Genomic DNA, 19,337 nt, shown 5'->3' on the forward strand with positions numbered 1-19,337 from the left:
AAAATTGTAAAAAAAAATCCACTTTTTTAATATATATATAATATATATATATACAAATATATATATTATTACTTTATCCTCTTTTTTTTACAATTTTATTTCTATTTTTCCCATTTTCTCCCCAATTTACACGGCCAATTACCCAACCCACTCAATAGGACTCCCCCTCACTCCCCAACACACCAGGAGGGTGAAGACTAACACATGCTTCCTCTGATACATGTGAAGTCAGCCACCGCTTCTTTTCGAGCTGCTGCTGATGCAGCATTGCCGAGCAGCATCACAGGGCTAACACTCGGAGGAAAGCGCAGCAGCTCGGTTCCGATAAATCAGCTCACAGACGCCTTGTGCTGCGGACATCACCCTAGGAGTGATGTGGGGAGAGAGCGCCATCTACCCATCCAGAGGGATCAGGGCCAATTTTTCTCGCTCTGAGCGCCGGCAGCTTGATGGCAAAACTGCATGAGCGGGGGTTCAAACCTGAGACCTCTCTCTCATAGTGACAGCACTTTAGACTGCTGGACCACTCGGCGCCCTATTACTTTATCCTCTTCAGTAACACAGATGTGATACTTGTGATATTGTGAAATTTCGATTATCACAGGATGACTTATTAGCTCTAAAGCTAACAGCTTCTCGCCTCTTCAACCACAGATGCAGCGCCTCTTCTCTAGAAGCCAGTGGATATAAGTTAGCTAGCTCGTGAGCTAGCTCCACACAGCTCTCCTATATATATATATTTTTGTGTTGTGCTGTAAGTAGCTGTAAATAAGGTTTAATAGCCTTGTTGGAATGTTGGGTTAGCATAGCTTAGCTACTTTATGTTATATTATGTCCACAGCAGTAGCTCCTTCAGACTGCATTTAATTTTAAATACAATACGACCAGAAGTCATTTAACATGGCGCCGAGTGGTCCAGTGGTCTAATGCGCTGCCACTATGATTGGTAAAATCACACTGGTTTGAATCCCGGTCATGCAGCTTGCCATCAGCTGCCGGAGCTCTGAGAGAGCACAGTTTACCTTGCTCTCTCTGTGTGGGTACAGTAGATGGTGCTCTTTCCACTTATCACTTCTAGGGTGATGTGGATCACTATAAGGCTGCATCTGTGAGCTGATGTATCAGAACTGAATTGCTGGAAGAAACAAACTCTTGATGGTGGCGGTGTCAGAATAAGGTGGATTAAAAAAAAAAAAGAAACACAGGGCATTTCGTGAGCACAGACAGCATATACTCTACTGCAGCCCAGAGTGTGTCTATGACCACATAGCTGAATTACAGCTCAGCATACAGCCTGTTATCAGAGCTGATCAGCTGTGCACCACTAAACTCTGTAGAGACAGGCCTGTGCTTCAGCTTCATGCAAACACCAGGCAAATCACCAGCAGCACCAGCTCACATGGGACCGCCCACATTTGACTAAAGCTCCAGAGCTATAAAACTATAAATATCACACGTGCACTGGGAAAACTGAAAGCTGCATCACAACACATCTTCAAGCGTAGATAAGAACTAAACAGACCTGCGCATATTTACATAATATAAATCATTTTAAATAATATATGACTTTCCGCAATTTGTTTATTCAGTCATGAGGTTAGTTTAAACAATGCCTATAAGATACTGCCACTTACACACAGTTACACACAATTGGTATCACTGGAAGCAGTTACTGATGCTCATGCGCACCACCAGATGGCGCTAGTCATCTCACGATACGATATTATCATGATACATTGTCCACAATAAGGATGAGATCACGATACTGTGATTCTGTGATACTCGATATATCGCAAGACAATTCTCTTCAATATCAGGAATTATGGATTTAATGGTAGAACAACCAGTTTATTAACCCTATTCATTTGATTAAAGCACTACCACACATGTGTCAAACACAAGGCCCGCGGGCCAAATGTGGCCCGCCACGTCTTTTTATGTGGCCCGCGAGAGCTTGTAAGATCTTAGTGTCTATAATAAATAAGTCAGAAGCGTTCTTTGACCAAAAAATACATTTCCCACAATGCTTGTCGATTGTATTACCCGCAAAGTTACGGCTTACTGCCACTACACGGCAGTGTAGTCATTGATGTGGAAACCCTGCCGGAGGGAAGGTGTAACTTCGCGGGTGGAATTGAGACATATAAATGTTTATCCCATAATGTCCAGAAAAAGAGAAGTTGATGCAGACGGACGGCTGTGCTTCAAGGCGAAAGACCGGTATGCCTTTTGTGTTACGAAGAGTGTTACTGACCAAAATAAACGCTTTTTAGGAGAGATATAAGTTCTGTGTAAATATTTATAAGACAATAGCTGACAAAATCTGTTTTAATGACGAATAAACATCACTGTGACAGCGCTAGTCGCAGTTTCACCGCAGCAAAGTACGAGGACGTGAATCACTTATCTAACCAGCCTTTACTGATTTCTGCCCTCAATAACCCTTTCAATAACCTCCAATAGCCTTTAATAGTCTTCAGTAGCCTTCAACAGTCTAACCTTGCAGCCGTGGTGTGTCCACTAAACTCCGTAGTTATAAACATCCTGAGGTTAGCAGCGCGATAACTGACCTGTTTATAATGTAATCCCAGCAGTGACTCATGCTCTAAACGGCTGCTGTTAGGTGATTGGGCTGAAAGATGAACTGTAGAGAGCTGTATTATTCGGTTACAAAAATCTTTATTTCATACACAGAAGAACTTAAAAATTGTAAAAACGCTCCAGACTGGCTGAGCTGAGCCCTGTAGCCCGTGGCTGGGCTGTAGCTCTGACTCAGTAAAGACTGCGGACTTGTGGTGCTGCTGCTGCAGCTCCCACTAGTGGTTGGATGAGGAACTGCTAAATCTGAGGAAATGCTATGTTCTTAACAGCTCACAATTTTTTATTTTATATTTATTAAGCCTTATTTCAGTTAATAATTTCAAAGTTAATATAACTTGATGTCATTTCTATTCACTTGAATAGTTTGGTTCTTGATTGATGGAGTTTTTGGATTTCATGACATGACAAATTAAAAGGATTTATGTTAATAGAGCAACAAGCAAACATTTTTTCCATGCAACTGTAATATTTGATTGAATAAATAATATATTGAGAGTTATTTAACATTAAGGAGTAATTACATTCATTTACATATATTACATTTGGTTACATTTTATTACATTTATAAGTTACATCTGGCCCTCGGAGGACAGCCAATATGCCAATGTGGCCCTCGGCCAAAATGAGTTTGACACCCCTGCACTACCAAATGGAGTAATGTAGCACCATTATGCACCATTGGGGTCTCTGGTGGGTTTTGAAAATATAAATATATAATTTAACTAGAAAAAGTTTGCTTTTGTTAGCCTATATACACTCTAGACAGTGTAATGAAGGTCAACCGAACATTAATATTTATAAGTATACATTTATATTTATTAGTTTTGAGGAAATAAAGCTTGTATAAAACAATTTCCCATTTATTCAAATGATTTATTTGGACAACGCAGGGAACGCCTTTGTAATACGCACATGCAGCCATTTAGAGGGAGGCAGTCTGTTGACGGTACATAGCAGTATAAATGCAGCTTTAGAGAGTCTATATATGTCTCTATAAATTCAACAAAAGAAGAAGAAAAAGCTGAGTTGTGCCGAAATCCAACTCCTCTTGGCGATGAGCAGGTGCATCATGTAGCAGTATGCATACATCAGATTACACTGGTGATTCTGTATCTACTGTAACTGTAGATTAACCCTGCATTCACACTGGCAGGTGACAAGTCGCATGTGTTGCTGCACGTTTGTCTCTGGTGTGGCCATTTAGCATGCTAGCAAGCTACCTATGGAGCCATCCACTACTTCCGTCCAAGCTTTAATTTTCTCCAAATAGTGCCTGGACTTGTGCAAAAATACATCATATAAAACAGTAAAAGGAATAATCAGCGGTTATATAATGAACAGAATGGACTCTGATAATTGACTGTTGTCAGGGTTTTAATCAGTCAGTGGAGCTCCTGTATTTTTGCCACTAAGATAGAAACACAGCAGAAACTAAGCCAAACATACCTCACTTCCAGCAGACCACCACACCAAACCATCAGTGTAGATTTATTCCTAAACTCTATAAGAAGCTATATTAACAGTGATAGGGCCTTTTTTTTTACATATCTCCGTACCTCTGGCACACCTCCTGAGCGCTCTTCATGGTGTTTCCAGCGCTGGCGATGTCCTCGTGCTGGAAGGTCATCATGGCCTGCATTTCTAACACTGTAGCGTAGATCAGAGCGTGATACATGCTCTCTTTAGACCTGTGACAGGAAATGACACGCCATTACATACATGCAATTAAACCACCACCATCCCAACCAGTCTCATGATGATGTTCGCAGCTACACAACACACACACAGCTACACATACACAGCTACACACACAGAACAGAACAGAGGAGACCCTGACCCCAGAAGTCCTGACCTAACTAAAGAAGCATAAATGTGCAATCAAATTACACTGAAAGCCAGTTGGCACTGCAGACTGGCACCCACTGAACACACATGACTTCTGGAAGAGCTTAATCAGCTCTGGGCACAAGCCAACCTGGACCTGGTGCTGTGTTCCCTTAGTCATCTCAGTTCAAGGGAACACGACGTCAGTCCAGGGTTGTAAGGAAATATCGATGTATCAGTAGAGGGCTGTACAATATATAATTTCAATCAATCAATTAATCAATCTTTATTTTCACTCGGGAAGAAACATTGAGGGTGACCCTCATTTACAATGTTGCCGAGCCTTTATAAAATCAAAGGGATTGAACACATTTAATGATAATTTATAAATAATAAGAAATAAAATAGTAAAAAAATAAAAAAATAAATAAATAAATAAAAGTACGCATTTAATATAAATATATATGTAAAACAGAAATTTCTAAAATACCATAAAAAATAATAATTTGACATAAAAATAAAAAATGTATAAAATATAAAATAAGTAAATAGATAATAGTAGAAATAAAGTAAAATTTAAAAATGATAAGTGATTAAATGAGTAATAGAACTAAGAACAAGAATGAAAATACAAAACATTAAAATGAAATAAATAGTAATAATAATAAATAAACAAACAAACAAAAATAAATGAATAAAATTAATAAAAAATAATAAAAAATATAAAAATAATATAAGAAAAAAGATAAACTAATAAAAAAGTCACAGGCTTTCTGATGGTGATTAGAAACTAAAAGTTTTAAATTTCAGCATCAATATCCCATTGTGTGCATGAAGTAATAGCCTCATCAAAACACTTGCAATGTAAAATTGTATATATATATATATATATATATATATATATATATATATATATATATATATATATATATATATATATATATATATATATATATATATTTAACTTTTTTTCTTATTAATTATATATTTCCAATTTGGTTAATTTTACAATTAATTCCAATATTGGCTACACAAATTGCAATATGACTTTTTTCTATATTAAAGTTTTGTATTAATGTGTTTTGCATGTTTGCATGCAATTTTGTTTTAGAAAATGGTTCAAACAAGAAAAAAAAAACCTTATCCAGATAAATCTCTCCATCCAGATAGAGTGAATCTGATTGTGATTGGATGTAGAGAAGAATAAACATATACCATTCCGACTCCCTATTTGTTTATAGTGTGATTCACAGGCGAACCAGCGATCTCCTGATCATAGTGGCAGCACCTTTAGCCCGCTCAACCACTCGGAGCAACGGATATGGTGAATTAAAGGGGACATATCATGCTAAACTTTTGCTTTTGTATTTCCACTTGGGTCTCGACTGCCCCTATAAACACTTTGGTATCGTGAGGGTAGGAGTGGGCGATATGGCCCTAAAATAATATCACGATATTTCATGGTATTTTTGCAAAAACAATATTCTTGGCGATATGACAAAACACTTAAGCACAAAAATTATTTCAAGAATACACTACTGCATGCGATATGATATGGCACACCCCTAACTGAGATATTAAAAAATACAAAAATTTGATAAGATTTGTAACAGAAGTCAATGATCCAGAATGTCATGATACTAATAATAATACACTCCAAATATCTCCATACATTCAGGATTAAAGTAAAATAAATGATACTGGACAGATATAATCTGTCTCTAGTAGATATATAATGGGGAATGAGGACAGTGTGATTTTTCTTTTACCAAAAACAGCAAAAAAGTAGTACCTTGATGTGATAATTAGGGGTGGGTGATATGACACGATATTTCAGGGTATAATATCGCTCATGATATTAAAAAATGTTGGCGATATTATCAACTATGATATGATATGGCACACCTCTACGTGAAGGCACAAAAACATGCATTGCACATCTCGAAATGCACAAAAGGCATGTACTAATTCCCTTAATTAGTCATGGGAGTGGTTAATTTTAAGCACAACGTGAAGTCATCATTCACATTAAGAGCCAGGTGAGCTCTGACTTTGGCGCGTTCGTATCTTAACAGTGTGGCGCTTTTGTGCGTCTCAGCAGAGACAGATACTGACCTGCTCTTTCACACTGTGAAGATACACCAGCAGCTCATTTAAGGAAACAGTAATGTTATTATTTTATTCTTTATTCTGTTTATTGTTGAGTTACAACACAAGTCAATTTCTATTAGTATGCCTTTATGATGGCTCTAAAGATAGCTGAGCTCTATTCTGATTGGCTGCAGCATTTAAAATGCATTTAAGCAATAGAACACGAGAGGGAGTGTGTTATCACGAATAACATCACGGCTGTGATTTGGTCATAGGCACGAGCGAAGGCCAGTACCGTAGCCTTCCGCCAAAAAGTAGTTCCACAACAACTGTCACAGAACTGAAACTTAATTAACGGTGTATGGTTTATACAGACTAACACCACGAAAGTTAGCTTGAAATCAAAATTGGGAATAAGCGAAGTCGTCTTCAGGTGAACGCTGCGTATTTTTTGAGCATTTCTGCTTGTTTTGCTGGGTGGTGTTGGTTTTAGCTAGCCGGCTGGACTTTGGTTAGGTTAGCGTAACTTCCTTTAGCTCAGCATTAGCTTAGCTTAGCCTAGCCTGGCTGGTTAGCGTTCTGGCTGTCAGACGGCAGTAACCGAGCGATTTTCTTTCCCTTTTTTCCACAAAAGACGAGCCAGCCCTGCGGGCTGTGGGCGAGCGTGCCGCGACTGAACGCTAGCCTGTGCTAAGCTAACGCTGCTGCGGGTGTCCTGTGTGTATACGCCGTTATTTGGCAACGCATCGGCGAAGTGACACAAGTTTAAATATAATTCAAATATCAGCACGGCTAGAACACTTCTCAACCAATCAGATTGTGAGGACGGAATTAACTGTTGTATAATTAGTGGTATCTTCTATCCTTGTTTTCAGAATAGAGTTGTTCTAGACTAAACTAAACTAAACTAATCGTGGAAAGAAACAAGTTTTCTGGAAAAGCTTTCATCATTTTCATCATCAGCATCGCCAAGCAAACCACACAGCTGATTTATGTGTGAAATTAACTTCGTAAACTTCACTCCACCTCTCACACTCATCCATGCATGTAAGTGTGTGTGTAAGCGTGTATGTCTTTGGGCGTGCACTTGAGTAAACACCTCACATCCTGGAGGAAGGAGTTTAGTATGACGTACCTGAGCAAACAGATACAGAGGCATTTCTGCAGACTAATGCTGAGGAGTGGTTTAAAGCTCAGGTTAATACCAGCCTCTACAGAGAGCGTCTCACAGGCTCGGCTCTGTTTACTACAGCTGATACCCAGGCTCTGCTGCAGCCGCCGCTCCTTAGGTACACACCTATCTCATCTGCTCTCTCAGTCACCTTCTTCACCTTCACCTTCACCTGCACCTGCACTTACACGCTTCCTGGATTAATGTCAGAATGCGGCAGCATCACGTCCTGATGTCACATGAATAATAGGGCTAAAACTAATGATTATTTATTATCTAATGACCATGTCTTCCATGTCCTCAATCTCTAAAACGATAGAAACAGCTAAACATGAGATTTAAAAGCCATTTAAATGTCCTGATGTTGTTTAAACATGCAAATGATAGATATTTAGTAAGTAAATATGTAATATGTAATATGCTGCCACTATGATTGTGAGATTGCTGGTTCAAATCCGATTCTGGTAGCTTGCCATCAGCTGCCAGAGCCCTGAGAGAGCACAGTTGGCCTTGCTCTCTCTGGGTGGGTACAGTATAGGGCTGAATGATTTTGGAAAATAATCTAATTGCAATTTTTTATCTATTAATTGCGATTGCGATTTAAAATGCGATTTTTTAATGTCTTCTCAAGTATTTTTCAACAAACAGAAGCAATAAATCAATTTGTTTAATAATAAACAATGTCAGATTTATTTAAAGCACAGATAACAATAAAGCAAACAAATCTATGCTTTTCCTTTTCACCATTTGCTTTTTTTTTTATAGAAAATAAATATATAAATAGCTTTTCCTTTTCACCATTTTTTTATAGAAAAAATAGATATAAAAAAAATAAACTTACTGCTCTCCAGCTAGTAACATCATAAAAAAATAAAGTGCAAAAAACATAAAGAGAATCTGCTTTAACCAACTCGTTATTTTCTGTATTTGAAGATGCAGCACTGGTCGTTGGCATTTTAGCCTTGCAAATACCATACGAGGCTTTGTGATGTTTTTTTTAGGGCGTTTTCACACCTGTAGTTCGTTTCTCTGGTCTGTTTCTACTTGCAGCGTAGATTTATACATAATAAACAGAGTCACGCGGCTGTGAGCGGTGAATACAGCGCAGACGGCGCGAGCATGGAGATAGTGTTTGTTCACAGCTGTAGTAATTAACGTTATCCACCTTCTCTAGCTGGTCTCGGTTCGGTTCTTTTGATCCGCACCCGAGTGCGATTACTGTTTTCACATCTGCTCAATCGAACCGCACTAAAGTTACAAACGGACCAGAGTTCGATTTAACCAGACCAAACAGTGCTGGTGTGAAAGTGTGCTGTGTTGACTTCACTTCTCCACCTCCCTGCCTCCTGCTCGGGTTTGTCCGCTCGTCCTCGGCTCGGCTCGCTCCCAAGTCACGTGACCAGTCAAATCGCAGCCTGTGCGGTTAGAGAATCTCGTTTTAAAATATCGCGAGATAATCGCAAATGCAATTAATCATTCAGCCCTAGTACAGTAGATGGCACTCTTTCCCCTTATCACTCCTAGGGTAATGGATGTCGATCAGCACAAGGCTGCATCTGTGAGCTGATGTATCAGAACCGAGTCGCTGCACTTTCCTCCGAGCGTTAGCGCTGTGATGCTATGTAAGGCAATGCTGCATCAGCAGCAGTTAAAAAAGAGGCGGAGTCTGACATCACATGTGTCAGATAAGGCATGTGCTAGTCTTCACCCTCCTTTTTTTGGGGTATCACTAGTGATAGGAGGAGTCCTAATGAGTGGGTTGGGTAATTGGCCTTGTAAATTGAGGAGAAAATGGGATTTAACTTTAAAAAAAAATAAAAGCCCATTATCCATCTCCTATAATGTTTCTGTCCCCAGTGCTTTGTTTAAAGCTTTACTCTTACAAATTAACTATTGGTCGACAATGCAGATTATTCTGACTAATCGTTGCAACTCTAATGAATAGATTTGGGTCATTAAAAGAATATACTGTGACTTTATCACTTATTTCTTGTCACGCATGCTAAAGCTGCTTATTGTCCTTAGTAGTAATGAAACATACCAGTCCTGCTTAAAATTTTTATTGTGGTCATTTACGCCTCTGCAGCGCCCTCTCAGGTTCAACCATAGACTGTATATAAAGATGGACGCCGTGTCTCCGTTCCCATTCATTCAATGAAAATGAAGCCAAAATCTTCCTCCATTTTGGCGATTCAGAGACCAGAGTCTGTGCAGAAGAGACCAGAGGAGGGAGAAAGACTGTGGAGAGACCGCCTTCTCATTTAAATAACCCCGCCCCTGAGGGCTGCCTCGCGGTCACAGACTGCAGAGCGGGGCGGAGCGGAGCTGACGGTCTGTTATTGGTCCCGCCCATAAGCAGCCCTTTTACCATAACCACACCTTTTTTGAATAGAGCCGAATAATGTTTTAAAAACCGAATTCTGTGGGGATATAAAAATTTGACAATATAAGCAGAGGTTACACTAGCTGTTACATTTAAATAATGGAGGTAGAATTACAGTATATTAGAAAAAAACGTGATTGAAAGTTGTCTGTTTTGCCATTGAAACCTATGGGGATGGGTGGAGTTACACAGCTTTCTGCAGCCGAACAGCAGGGGGCGCCCGACCTGTGGTGGCTTCACTTTTAAGAGACGATGCTCTGTCCAGCTATATACAGTCTATGGGTTCAACTGTGCTATAGGTGAGGATGAAGTGTTTGTGTACTTTGGTACGCAGATACTCATAATATGCAAAACAGTCACTCAATAATTCTGCCCCCATGCTGATATCTCACCAATATCAGAGGCACACTGCTGCTGCTGCAGCTCAACCAATCAGCTCTCCCTCCTGCCCCGCCCCTAAACCCATACATCACCCAGTGCCCTTCCCAAACTACCCCTCCCATTTTTGAGCCTTTTCCAAATTTAAGCTGAGAGTAGAGTTAGATAAAATCAGGAGGGTTAGTGCCCCTTTAATAGCTTAATATTTTGGTAAAAATGGTTAAATGAGTATTATTTAAGAAAACCACACAACTGCATAAAATGTAGAAAATGTCCTGTAATTAGAGAAGATCAGAATGTACAGACAGGCAGAAACGCTCGCTCTCACCGTGGCTGCAGTTTGTCCAGACTCTCATTGAAGTGGTTATTGAGGAACAGATCCAAGGCCTCCATACACTCCTCGAGACACACTCGCAAGGACATCTGTGTGGAGCTGGATTGAGAAGAACACACATAAACATTAGGAAAATATTAGGGATGTACTGATATGATCTGACATTTTTCATGTACAGTACCAGTCAAAGGTTTTAACACACCTTCTCATTCAGTATTTTTCTTTATTTAATTTATTTTCTATATTGTAGATTAATATTAAAGACATGTTAAGCAGTTAAGCAGTCAAGGGACACATATACAATTACAAAGTAAATAGTAAAGTAGTGTTATTCCTCCACATTAATCCCCTGATCTAAACCTGATGAACTGAGATGATGATTTGAGGTGATTTAATGGGGATGAGCTGGAGCTTCACAGCATAAAGGAAAAGCAGCAGCTATTGTTCAGCACCTCCAGGAACTCCTTCCTTCAAGATGCTGAGAAAACTATTCCAGGGGACTCTTCCTCATGAAGACCCTGAGATTAAAATACCAAGAGTGTGCAGATCTGTCCTGAAAGATAAATGTGATACAAATGTGATCAAGAGCTGAGTCAGCACCAAGCGCTCAAAACCGGAGGAAAACAGCAAAACAACAGTAATCGGCCCTTTAATCAGGCATTTAAATGGCTTTTTTTAAGCATTTTTCTGGGATTAAAAGTGTGAATTCACCCTTGCACTTCTCAGGCAGCAGGACTTGCGATTACATAGACATACATAGAGAGTCTATATAAATATATGTCTATGTTAATATCAGTACAGTGATGGCGGCGCTCGGAGCTGAAGCTAGCATTATAGGATGTAAACAGTGTTTTTAATGAGCTTCTTGTGCACTTTTTAAGTTATTAATGCCTCATTTTGTCAAATGTCAGAGCTCTCCGGATTCTAGCAAGGAGGTGTGGAGCTACTTTAAGCTGGATAACGGTGTAAAGAGCGATTTATCAGGGTAAATTATGCCCTGTGTCACCCAGTCTGAAGGGTGTTTAGACAAACTGTTAAAATTTCTGGATCTCTGAACGCTGTGGGAGAACGGAGGTGGGCTATTCATCAAAGGTAAGAACTTTTTATCATGTTTTACTACAGCAAAAGTCCATTTTACACCAGAGTTCTCTGCTGATAATGTTAGTCTTGGTGCCAGAAATCACAAAACACATTCAGAGGTCTTGTGGAGTCCACGCTTTAAATTCTACTCAATATAAAACTGGTGTTAATGTTATGGCTTAAGTTGGTGACAGACTAAACTACTACCATGTACAGACATCTCAAGACAAATTTCTAATCCTAAACTGAACAGATTTCTGCATTGGCACAGTCATTAAGGCAATAGTGCACGTGACTCATTATTGTGTGCTTATGCAGTGTAAATATGCATCCCTTACTTAAGAGTCTCAAACAAAATGAAAGTTCTCCATGTCACGGGGAACACAGAGTGTAAGTAAAATATCAAATATTAATAAGCAACTTCTTACCCTTTGAAACATTGCCATTTATTAATTATGAATGATCCCTTGTGACACAGTTAAGGCTATAAAAAGCCAGACCATTAATAGTGCAATAGACGAATTGCTGTTAATTAACACAGCAAATGTAGAGATGTTCACAACAGCCAATTAATAATTACAGAATTCATGCAGGTGTAGCCAGGTCTACTCCTGAAATCATACTTGCATCCTTTTAGAAATACACTATGCTATTGCATCTAAAAAAAAAAATATATTATATTATATTATATTATTATATAGATGTATTAAACACAGAGTGATCTATTTTAAGCGTTAATTTCTTTTATTGCTGATGATTATGGCTTACAGACAATAAAAAACCTCAAAAATATGTGTTTTAGAAAATAAGAATATTATATAAGACCAATTGGTACTTTTGGCAGTGTGGGCAGTGTGCCAAGTCCTGCTGGAAAATGAAATCTGCATCTCTATAAAAGTTGTCAGTAGCAGAGGGAAGCATGAAGTGCTGTAAGATTTTGTGGGAAAACAAAACTGCACTGACTTTAGACTTGATAATAAAACACAGTGGATCAACACCAGCAGATGACATGTCTCTCCAAACCATCACTGATCATCAGTACATTTTACATTTCATTTGTAAATCAAGGGAGCAGAGTCTGGAGGAAGAGTGGAGAGACACACAATCCAAACTGCTTGAGGTCTAGTGTGAAGTTTCCACCAATCAGTGATGGTTTGGCCTTATATCATATTCTATTTTTTATTCCTACTAAATGTATGAAAATTTATGTTTATTTAGTTAAATTGTATTTATGTTGTCATATCGCCATGAATATTGTTATAGCAAAAATACCCTGAAATATTGTAATCTTATTTCAGCGCCATATCGTCCACCCCTAGGTAACAGCATCATAAATTGATCATTAATCTTAAATCGTAACTCAGGTGGCTACCATTGGACATGGTGACAAAAATCACGTGTCATTCTAATAATAGTTCCTGTCCCATGACTTATGGCAAGTCTGAGTAATATACCTCTATATTAGACCTACAAGATATGAGGACCTGCTAAGTTTCTTTTTAATGTGAAATACAGGGTAGGTGTTTCCAATAAAGTGGACAGCGTGCACACTTGCAGCATTTACACACTTACAAAACGTACACTGATGACATCTACACAGGCTATTTTACTATCTCTAAAATTACACACTGCTGGGAACTGCGGGGCCCTCCGTCACGTGTACAACTTTGGGCAACACCGCCCAGCTGTGGCATACACACACTCACAAAACACACACACACACACACTACAAGGTGTCTCATATTTGCTTTAAGTAACTAGCCTACAGTCCGTGGCTAATTATTGCTTACATGAACAATGCCAGACAGCTGCCTTCACCACACAGCTTCCCTGTGGCCTCATGATTACACACGATTAAATTTTGGTCAGTCTTTTAACAGACAGATATGTACCGTAATTTCTGGACTATAAAGTGCACCAGATTTCAAGGCGCACTATCAATGAATGTCTATTTTCTGGTCTTTTTTCATACATATGGTACACCGCATTACAAGGTGCATTAAGTGACACTAGTTAGGATGCCTACATCGAAGTGAACAAGGGTGTCGCCATGTTTCCCTTCTAATGGGGAAGCACCTAAATAAACAAAACTGTAATCCCTAAAATATACTCTTTCTTTCAAAGTCAAACGAGCGCTGGAAGTTAATATAATCTACACAGATGTCTCTCATAAAAAAAAAAAACATTTATTTGGGTGAATAAAGTGCTTCCGTTTATTTAAAATAAGCTTAGATTTCCAATAATTTGTCTAACGGTGAGTCTTCACTAAGGCTGGGTGCAGCCGCATTAGCATTAGCCGCTAACCACAGAGCTAGGTCTGAATTGCAAAAGAGCTAGCGCTGTGGTTAGTGGCTAATGCTAATGCTGCTGCACCCAGCCATAGTGCTGGAGAAACTACCCTGAAAACTCACCCATATAACACTGTACTTCAGTGGAGTGGCTACTGCTCCCTAATACCTGACTGGTAGCATTTATATGTAATGATGTTTGGGAAAATTTAAGAATTTTAAATGCTCCCTAAAGTCCGAAAAATATGGTATTATAAAATTTAAAACAGAGGAGATCAACACAAAACAATAGGGTACAAATGGTTTAACCAAACAAGATCTCCAACCTATAAACCACAAAAATCCAAAGTCTGACTATTGAAAATACTAATTGGACCTGTGTAAGTTGTGAGGTGTTATCTTATGAGTGAGGCTGAACAGCATAGTGCTGACTTTAAATATTTCTACAGGTCAGCAGATGAAATTTAAGATATGACAGACATTTAGTTAATTAATTTGCATAACAATGCATGTTTAGGTCGAGCTCATTGATTGGTACGTTGTAGTAGAGTCCCATGACAGCCAATGCTAGCTAGCGTATCAACAAGCTGGTTTCGTTATTACTATAAGGAGTCTGAGTAAACTGGTTGTTCTGTGTTATGCGTTTTACACATCATGGATCAATGACATCTACAAGAGAAGCAGCCACTCTAACCAAGAGCTGATAAATTAAAGCATTAATCCAAACAAAAAAAAATACAGCAGTGAGTATCTAAAGCACTAGTCTTCACATGCACAGGCACAGAAAATGAAGAAGTTGATGGTTGTGCTGTATTTGGTTTTAAATGGCAAATAAAATATTCCTGGGGGCTGTGGAAAGTTGCAAAAGATTGGGAACTCCTGGCCTAGACTAAAGCTGAGGTAGGGCAGGTCCTTGGTAGGACTGGATTAAACAGTCTAAAGAAGGTGTTAACAGTGACGTTCCTAGAAAGGTCCCACCTGTGTGTTCATTTCTTCACTGAAATCAATTACAATTATTATAATGACCAACATTTTAAAATGACTCATCAGGCCATTCATGTTGCCTTGCCATGAGCACACTGGCTAGTTTTATACTTGTTTATCCACAAGATAACAGGGCATTTGTTGCTGTACTAGCTTCTACGCCTTTACCAGGGCCTTACACTGAAACACTACCAACACTGCTGTGAGGATTTGATGGCATCTCAATCGTATCCAATTTAGATCATACTGTTCACTTTTAGTAAACCCTCTTCTCACAACATAGAGCAACAGGATCTAGACTCATAACAGACATTACACAACGAGGAAGGAAGAGAGAGAGATAGAGAGAGAGAGAGAGAGAGAGAGCGCAAGAGAGGAGAAAGGCTAAACCAAAGAAGTTGCAGTCTTTACCACAGACAAACTGAATCAGCCAAATTAGCTTAAGACTAAAAACAAGCTGCATCTGTCAGTTTGACAGCTTGTGAATTTGACAGTAGCATAGTTCACTCCTCTCTCACCACACTGGGCTGCTGTACTTTTCTTTTTTAGGTTTATAGCCATTATTAGCTCCTTTACATCAACATGCTGTAGCTTACTAACTCTCTCAGTGTGGAAAACGAGTTAATCAACAGACAAAGTGAGATAAAGATGATAAGCTGGATTTGTCAGCAGGGGCAAGACCTGGACCTTCATGGCAGCTGTTTTTAGATGGTCTAGCTGGTCTTTGATGGTCTTGCTGGTTATAAAGCTAAATATCCAGGTGAAAACATACCCTATTTTGGTACGCTGGCAGCTTAACCAGCTCTTGACCAGTGTAGTGTATGCTTTATTTGATTTAAGCTCATGCTTGATCATGCTTGTTGATCAGGTAAACTATCAAACTCAAACATAGACATACCCTTTACTGAACAAGAGCTAAACTGATCAACTATCTTACCCACCTTAAACAGCTGCTTGGGGATAACGATATGATATTACAATATGTTGTCCATATTAATGATGATGATATCACGATGATGTCATGATACTATTTTTCTGCAATATACTCAGTATATCGCAAAACAATTATCTGCGATACTTCCCACCATCTTAATGAAGAGAGGATAAAATACTCTTAAATAAACAAAAACCAGGAACTGAACCCTTTAACACCTATAGACTAAACGGTTTATCCCCTATAGACTGAATGCTTTAACACCTATAGACTAAACTGTTTATCCCCTATAGACTGAATGCTTTAACACCTATAGACTAAACTGTTTATCCCCTATAGACGGAATGCTTTAACACCTATAGACTAAACGGTTTATCCCCTATAGACTGAATGCTTTAACACCTATAGACTAAACTGTTTATCCCCTATAGACGGAATGCTTTAACACCTATAGACTAAACTGTTTATCCCCTATAGACTGAATGCTTTAACACCTATAGACTAAACTGTTTATCCCCTATAGACGGAATGCTTTAACACCTATAGACTAAACTGTTTATCCCCTATAGACTGAATGCTTTAACAACTATAGACTAAACTGTTTATCCCCCATAGACTGAATGCTTTAACAACTATAGACTGAACCCTTAAATACTAATCCATTTAACACCAATAAATTGAAACCTTTAACACCTTAACTTATAGGTGTTAGAACCCTTTATCACCTATAGTCTAAAACCTTTAGCCATTATGGATTGAAACTTTTAACACCTACAGACTGAACCCTTTTTAACACCTATAGACTGAACCTTTTAATACCTATAGACTTAACCCTTTAACACCCTATAGACTAAACCTTTATCCCCTATAGACTGAATCCTTTTAGCACCTATACACTAAACCCTTTATCTGCTATAGACTGAAACATTTAACACACATAGACTGAACCCTTAAACAATTTTAGACTGAACCCTTTAACACCTTTAGACTGAACCCTTTAACCACCTATAGACTAAACCCTTTAACACCTATAGACTGAACCATTTATCACCTATAGATTAAAACCTATATCCTGTAGACTGAAACCATAAACACTTATATATTGAACACCTTATCACCCACAGACTAAACCCTTTAACACCTTTAGACTAAACCTTTTACCTCTATAGACTGAACCCTTTAACCACCTATAGACTGAACCTTTTTTCACCAATATACTGATCTATCCGCTATAGACTGACTAAACCCTTACACACTAAATCCTTTATCCCTTATAGATGGACTTCTTGAACACCTATAGACTGAACTGGTTGTCTAGACTGGTCAGGCAGTTTGACCGGATTAATCGAGTCATGCTAACAGGTTTCAGCAGCTAATTCAGAGCAGTCCAACTGAAGGAAGGATGAGCTGAAGAAGCAGCAGCTGCTGCTGAAGCTCGAGCTCTCACTTACTTTGATGTCCCAGGTGAGCTCTTCCCGTTGGACATGATTCCTCCTGTCTCTGTGAGCTGGGCGCGTGCGTGTCCTGCCGAACACCTGTCAGGATTAGAGTGACACTCCCCGAACCGAACCCAACCCAACCGCGGATTCCTTCAGACCAGCCCGGTGTCCAAACAGGTGAGGCGCATTGAGCTCGTGCGTGTCCTGAACGTCCTGAACGAGCTGCAGAGCTACTGACCGAGAACTTGAAAGAGGAGGAGGAGGAGGAGGAGGAGGAGGAGGAAGGTGTGGTGGACTGACTGGTGTGTGTGTGTGTGTGTGTGGTCAGCAGGGCTGCTGTTGTCGTTTCTCAGGGAACAGAAGTAAAAAAAAAGGAAGAAAAAAAGCTCCTCCTATGGTTTTCCCCACCGCGAGCTCGCGAGGATGTGGACAGGATGTAGACTTCAAACAGCAGCACCACCACCACCTAGTGCACGAGCCCGTCTGAGTAGGTTTGCATGTTTAACCCCAGTAGCCTCGTTTGGGTTCGCTGTGAGGTAACAGCCTCTAGAGGGCCACAGTTGATTTAAAGAGTTCAGTCTATAGGGGATAAAAGTTCAGTCTATAGGGGATAAAGGGTTAAAACTATAGGTGTTAGCGGTTTCAGTCTATAGGTGTTAAATGGATTAGCGTGTAAGGGTTCAGTCTATATGTGTTAAATTGTTCAGCATTAAATGGTTCAGTCTATAGGTGTTCAATGTTTCAGTCTATAGGAGATAAAGGGTTCAGTCCATAGGTGTTAAATGTTTCAGTCTATAGGAGATAAAGGGTTCAGTCTATAGGTGTGAAAGGGCTCAATCTATATGTGTTAAAGAATTTAGTCTATATGTGTTAAATGGTTTAGTCTATAGGTGTTAAAGGGTTCAGTGTAGGGGTTAAATGTTTTAGTGTGTAAGGGTTTAGTCTATAGGTGTTAAAGGGTTAGTAACCTCAGTAACTGCTGTGATTATATATGTTCTATATGTCACAGTATGTCACTATGCACATCTCTGCACCTTATCCTCACTATACACTTTATTATACCGTATCGGTACTGCACTGTCCTGTCACTGTCTTTAAATTGTCTCGTCCTTTGTATTTATTGTATTTATTTAGTTATTTAGTGTTATAATTTTATCATTTTATGTTGCACTGTCGTCACTCCTGCACTTTATGTTGTCTATTACTTGTTGATCTATGTTGCACCATGGTTCCGGATTAACGTAATTTCATTACACTGTGTACCTGTACTCAGATGTAATGACAATAAAAGCCTCTTGACTTGACTTGACTTGACTTGGGTTCAGTATAGGTGTTAAAGGGTTTAGTCTATAGTTGTTAAATGGTTCAGTATAGGTGTTAAAGGGTTCAGTATAGGTGTGAAAGGGTTCAGTCTATAGGTGATAAATGGTTCAGTATATAGGTGTTAAAGGTTTCAATCTGTAGGTGTTAAAGGGTTCGGTATGGGTGTTAAAGGGTTCAGTCTATAGGTGTTAAAGGTTTCAATCTGTAGGTGTTAAAGGGTTCAATATAGTTGTTAAAGGGTTCAGTCTATAGGTGATAAATGGTTCAGTATAGGTGTTAAAGGGTTCAGTCTATAGGGGAAGTGTTTAAACTATAGGTATTAAAGGTTTCAGTCTATATGTGATAAAGGTTTCAGTCTATAGGTGGTAAAGTGTTTAAACTATAGGTTTTAAAGGGTTTAGTCTATAGGTGGTAAAGGGTTCAGTCTATAGGGGATAAAGTGTTTAAACTATAGGTATTAAAGGTTTCAGTCTATATGTGATAAAGGTTTCAGTCTATAGGTGGTAA

At 39.0% G+C, this 19,337-nt stretch overlaps 2 protein-coding genes across 4 annotated transcripts in view; both read right to left on the reverse strand.

The window, feature by feature from the left end:
- zgc:158403 (tetratricopeptide repeat protein 39A) overlaps positions 1 to 17,807 on the reverse strand; it is a 38,925-nt gene extending 21,118 nt beyond the window's left edge. The window contains exons 1-3 of the mRNA XM_022664993.2: positions 17,520 to 17,807; positions 10,777 to 10,881; positions 4,158 to 4,289 (exon numbers count right to left, since the gene is read on the reverse strand). Coding sequence (XP_022520714.1) covers positions 4,158 to 4,289; positions 10,777 to 10,881; positions 17,520 to 17,554 — 272 coding nt within the window. The 5' untranslated portion in view covers positions 17,555 to 17,807. The remainder of the gene's footprint in view (positions 1 to 4,157; positions 4,290 to 10,776; positions 10,882 to 17,519) is intronic.
- Positions 1 to 19,337, reverse strand: part of si:ch211-120g10.1 (butyrophilin subfamily 1 member A1) — a 125,546-nt gene that overhangs the window by 37,222 nt on the left and 68,987 nt on the right. The gene's annotated exons all lie outside the window — the stretch shown is intronic.

This window comes from Astyanax mexicanus, chromosome 19, assembly GCF_023375975.1.
Source record: "Astyanax mexicanus isolate ESR-SI-001 chromosome 19, AstMex3_surface, whole genome shotgun sequence".
NCBI lineage: Eukaryota > Metazoa > Chordata > Actinopteri > Characiformes > Acestrorhamphidae > Astyanax > Astyanax mexicanus.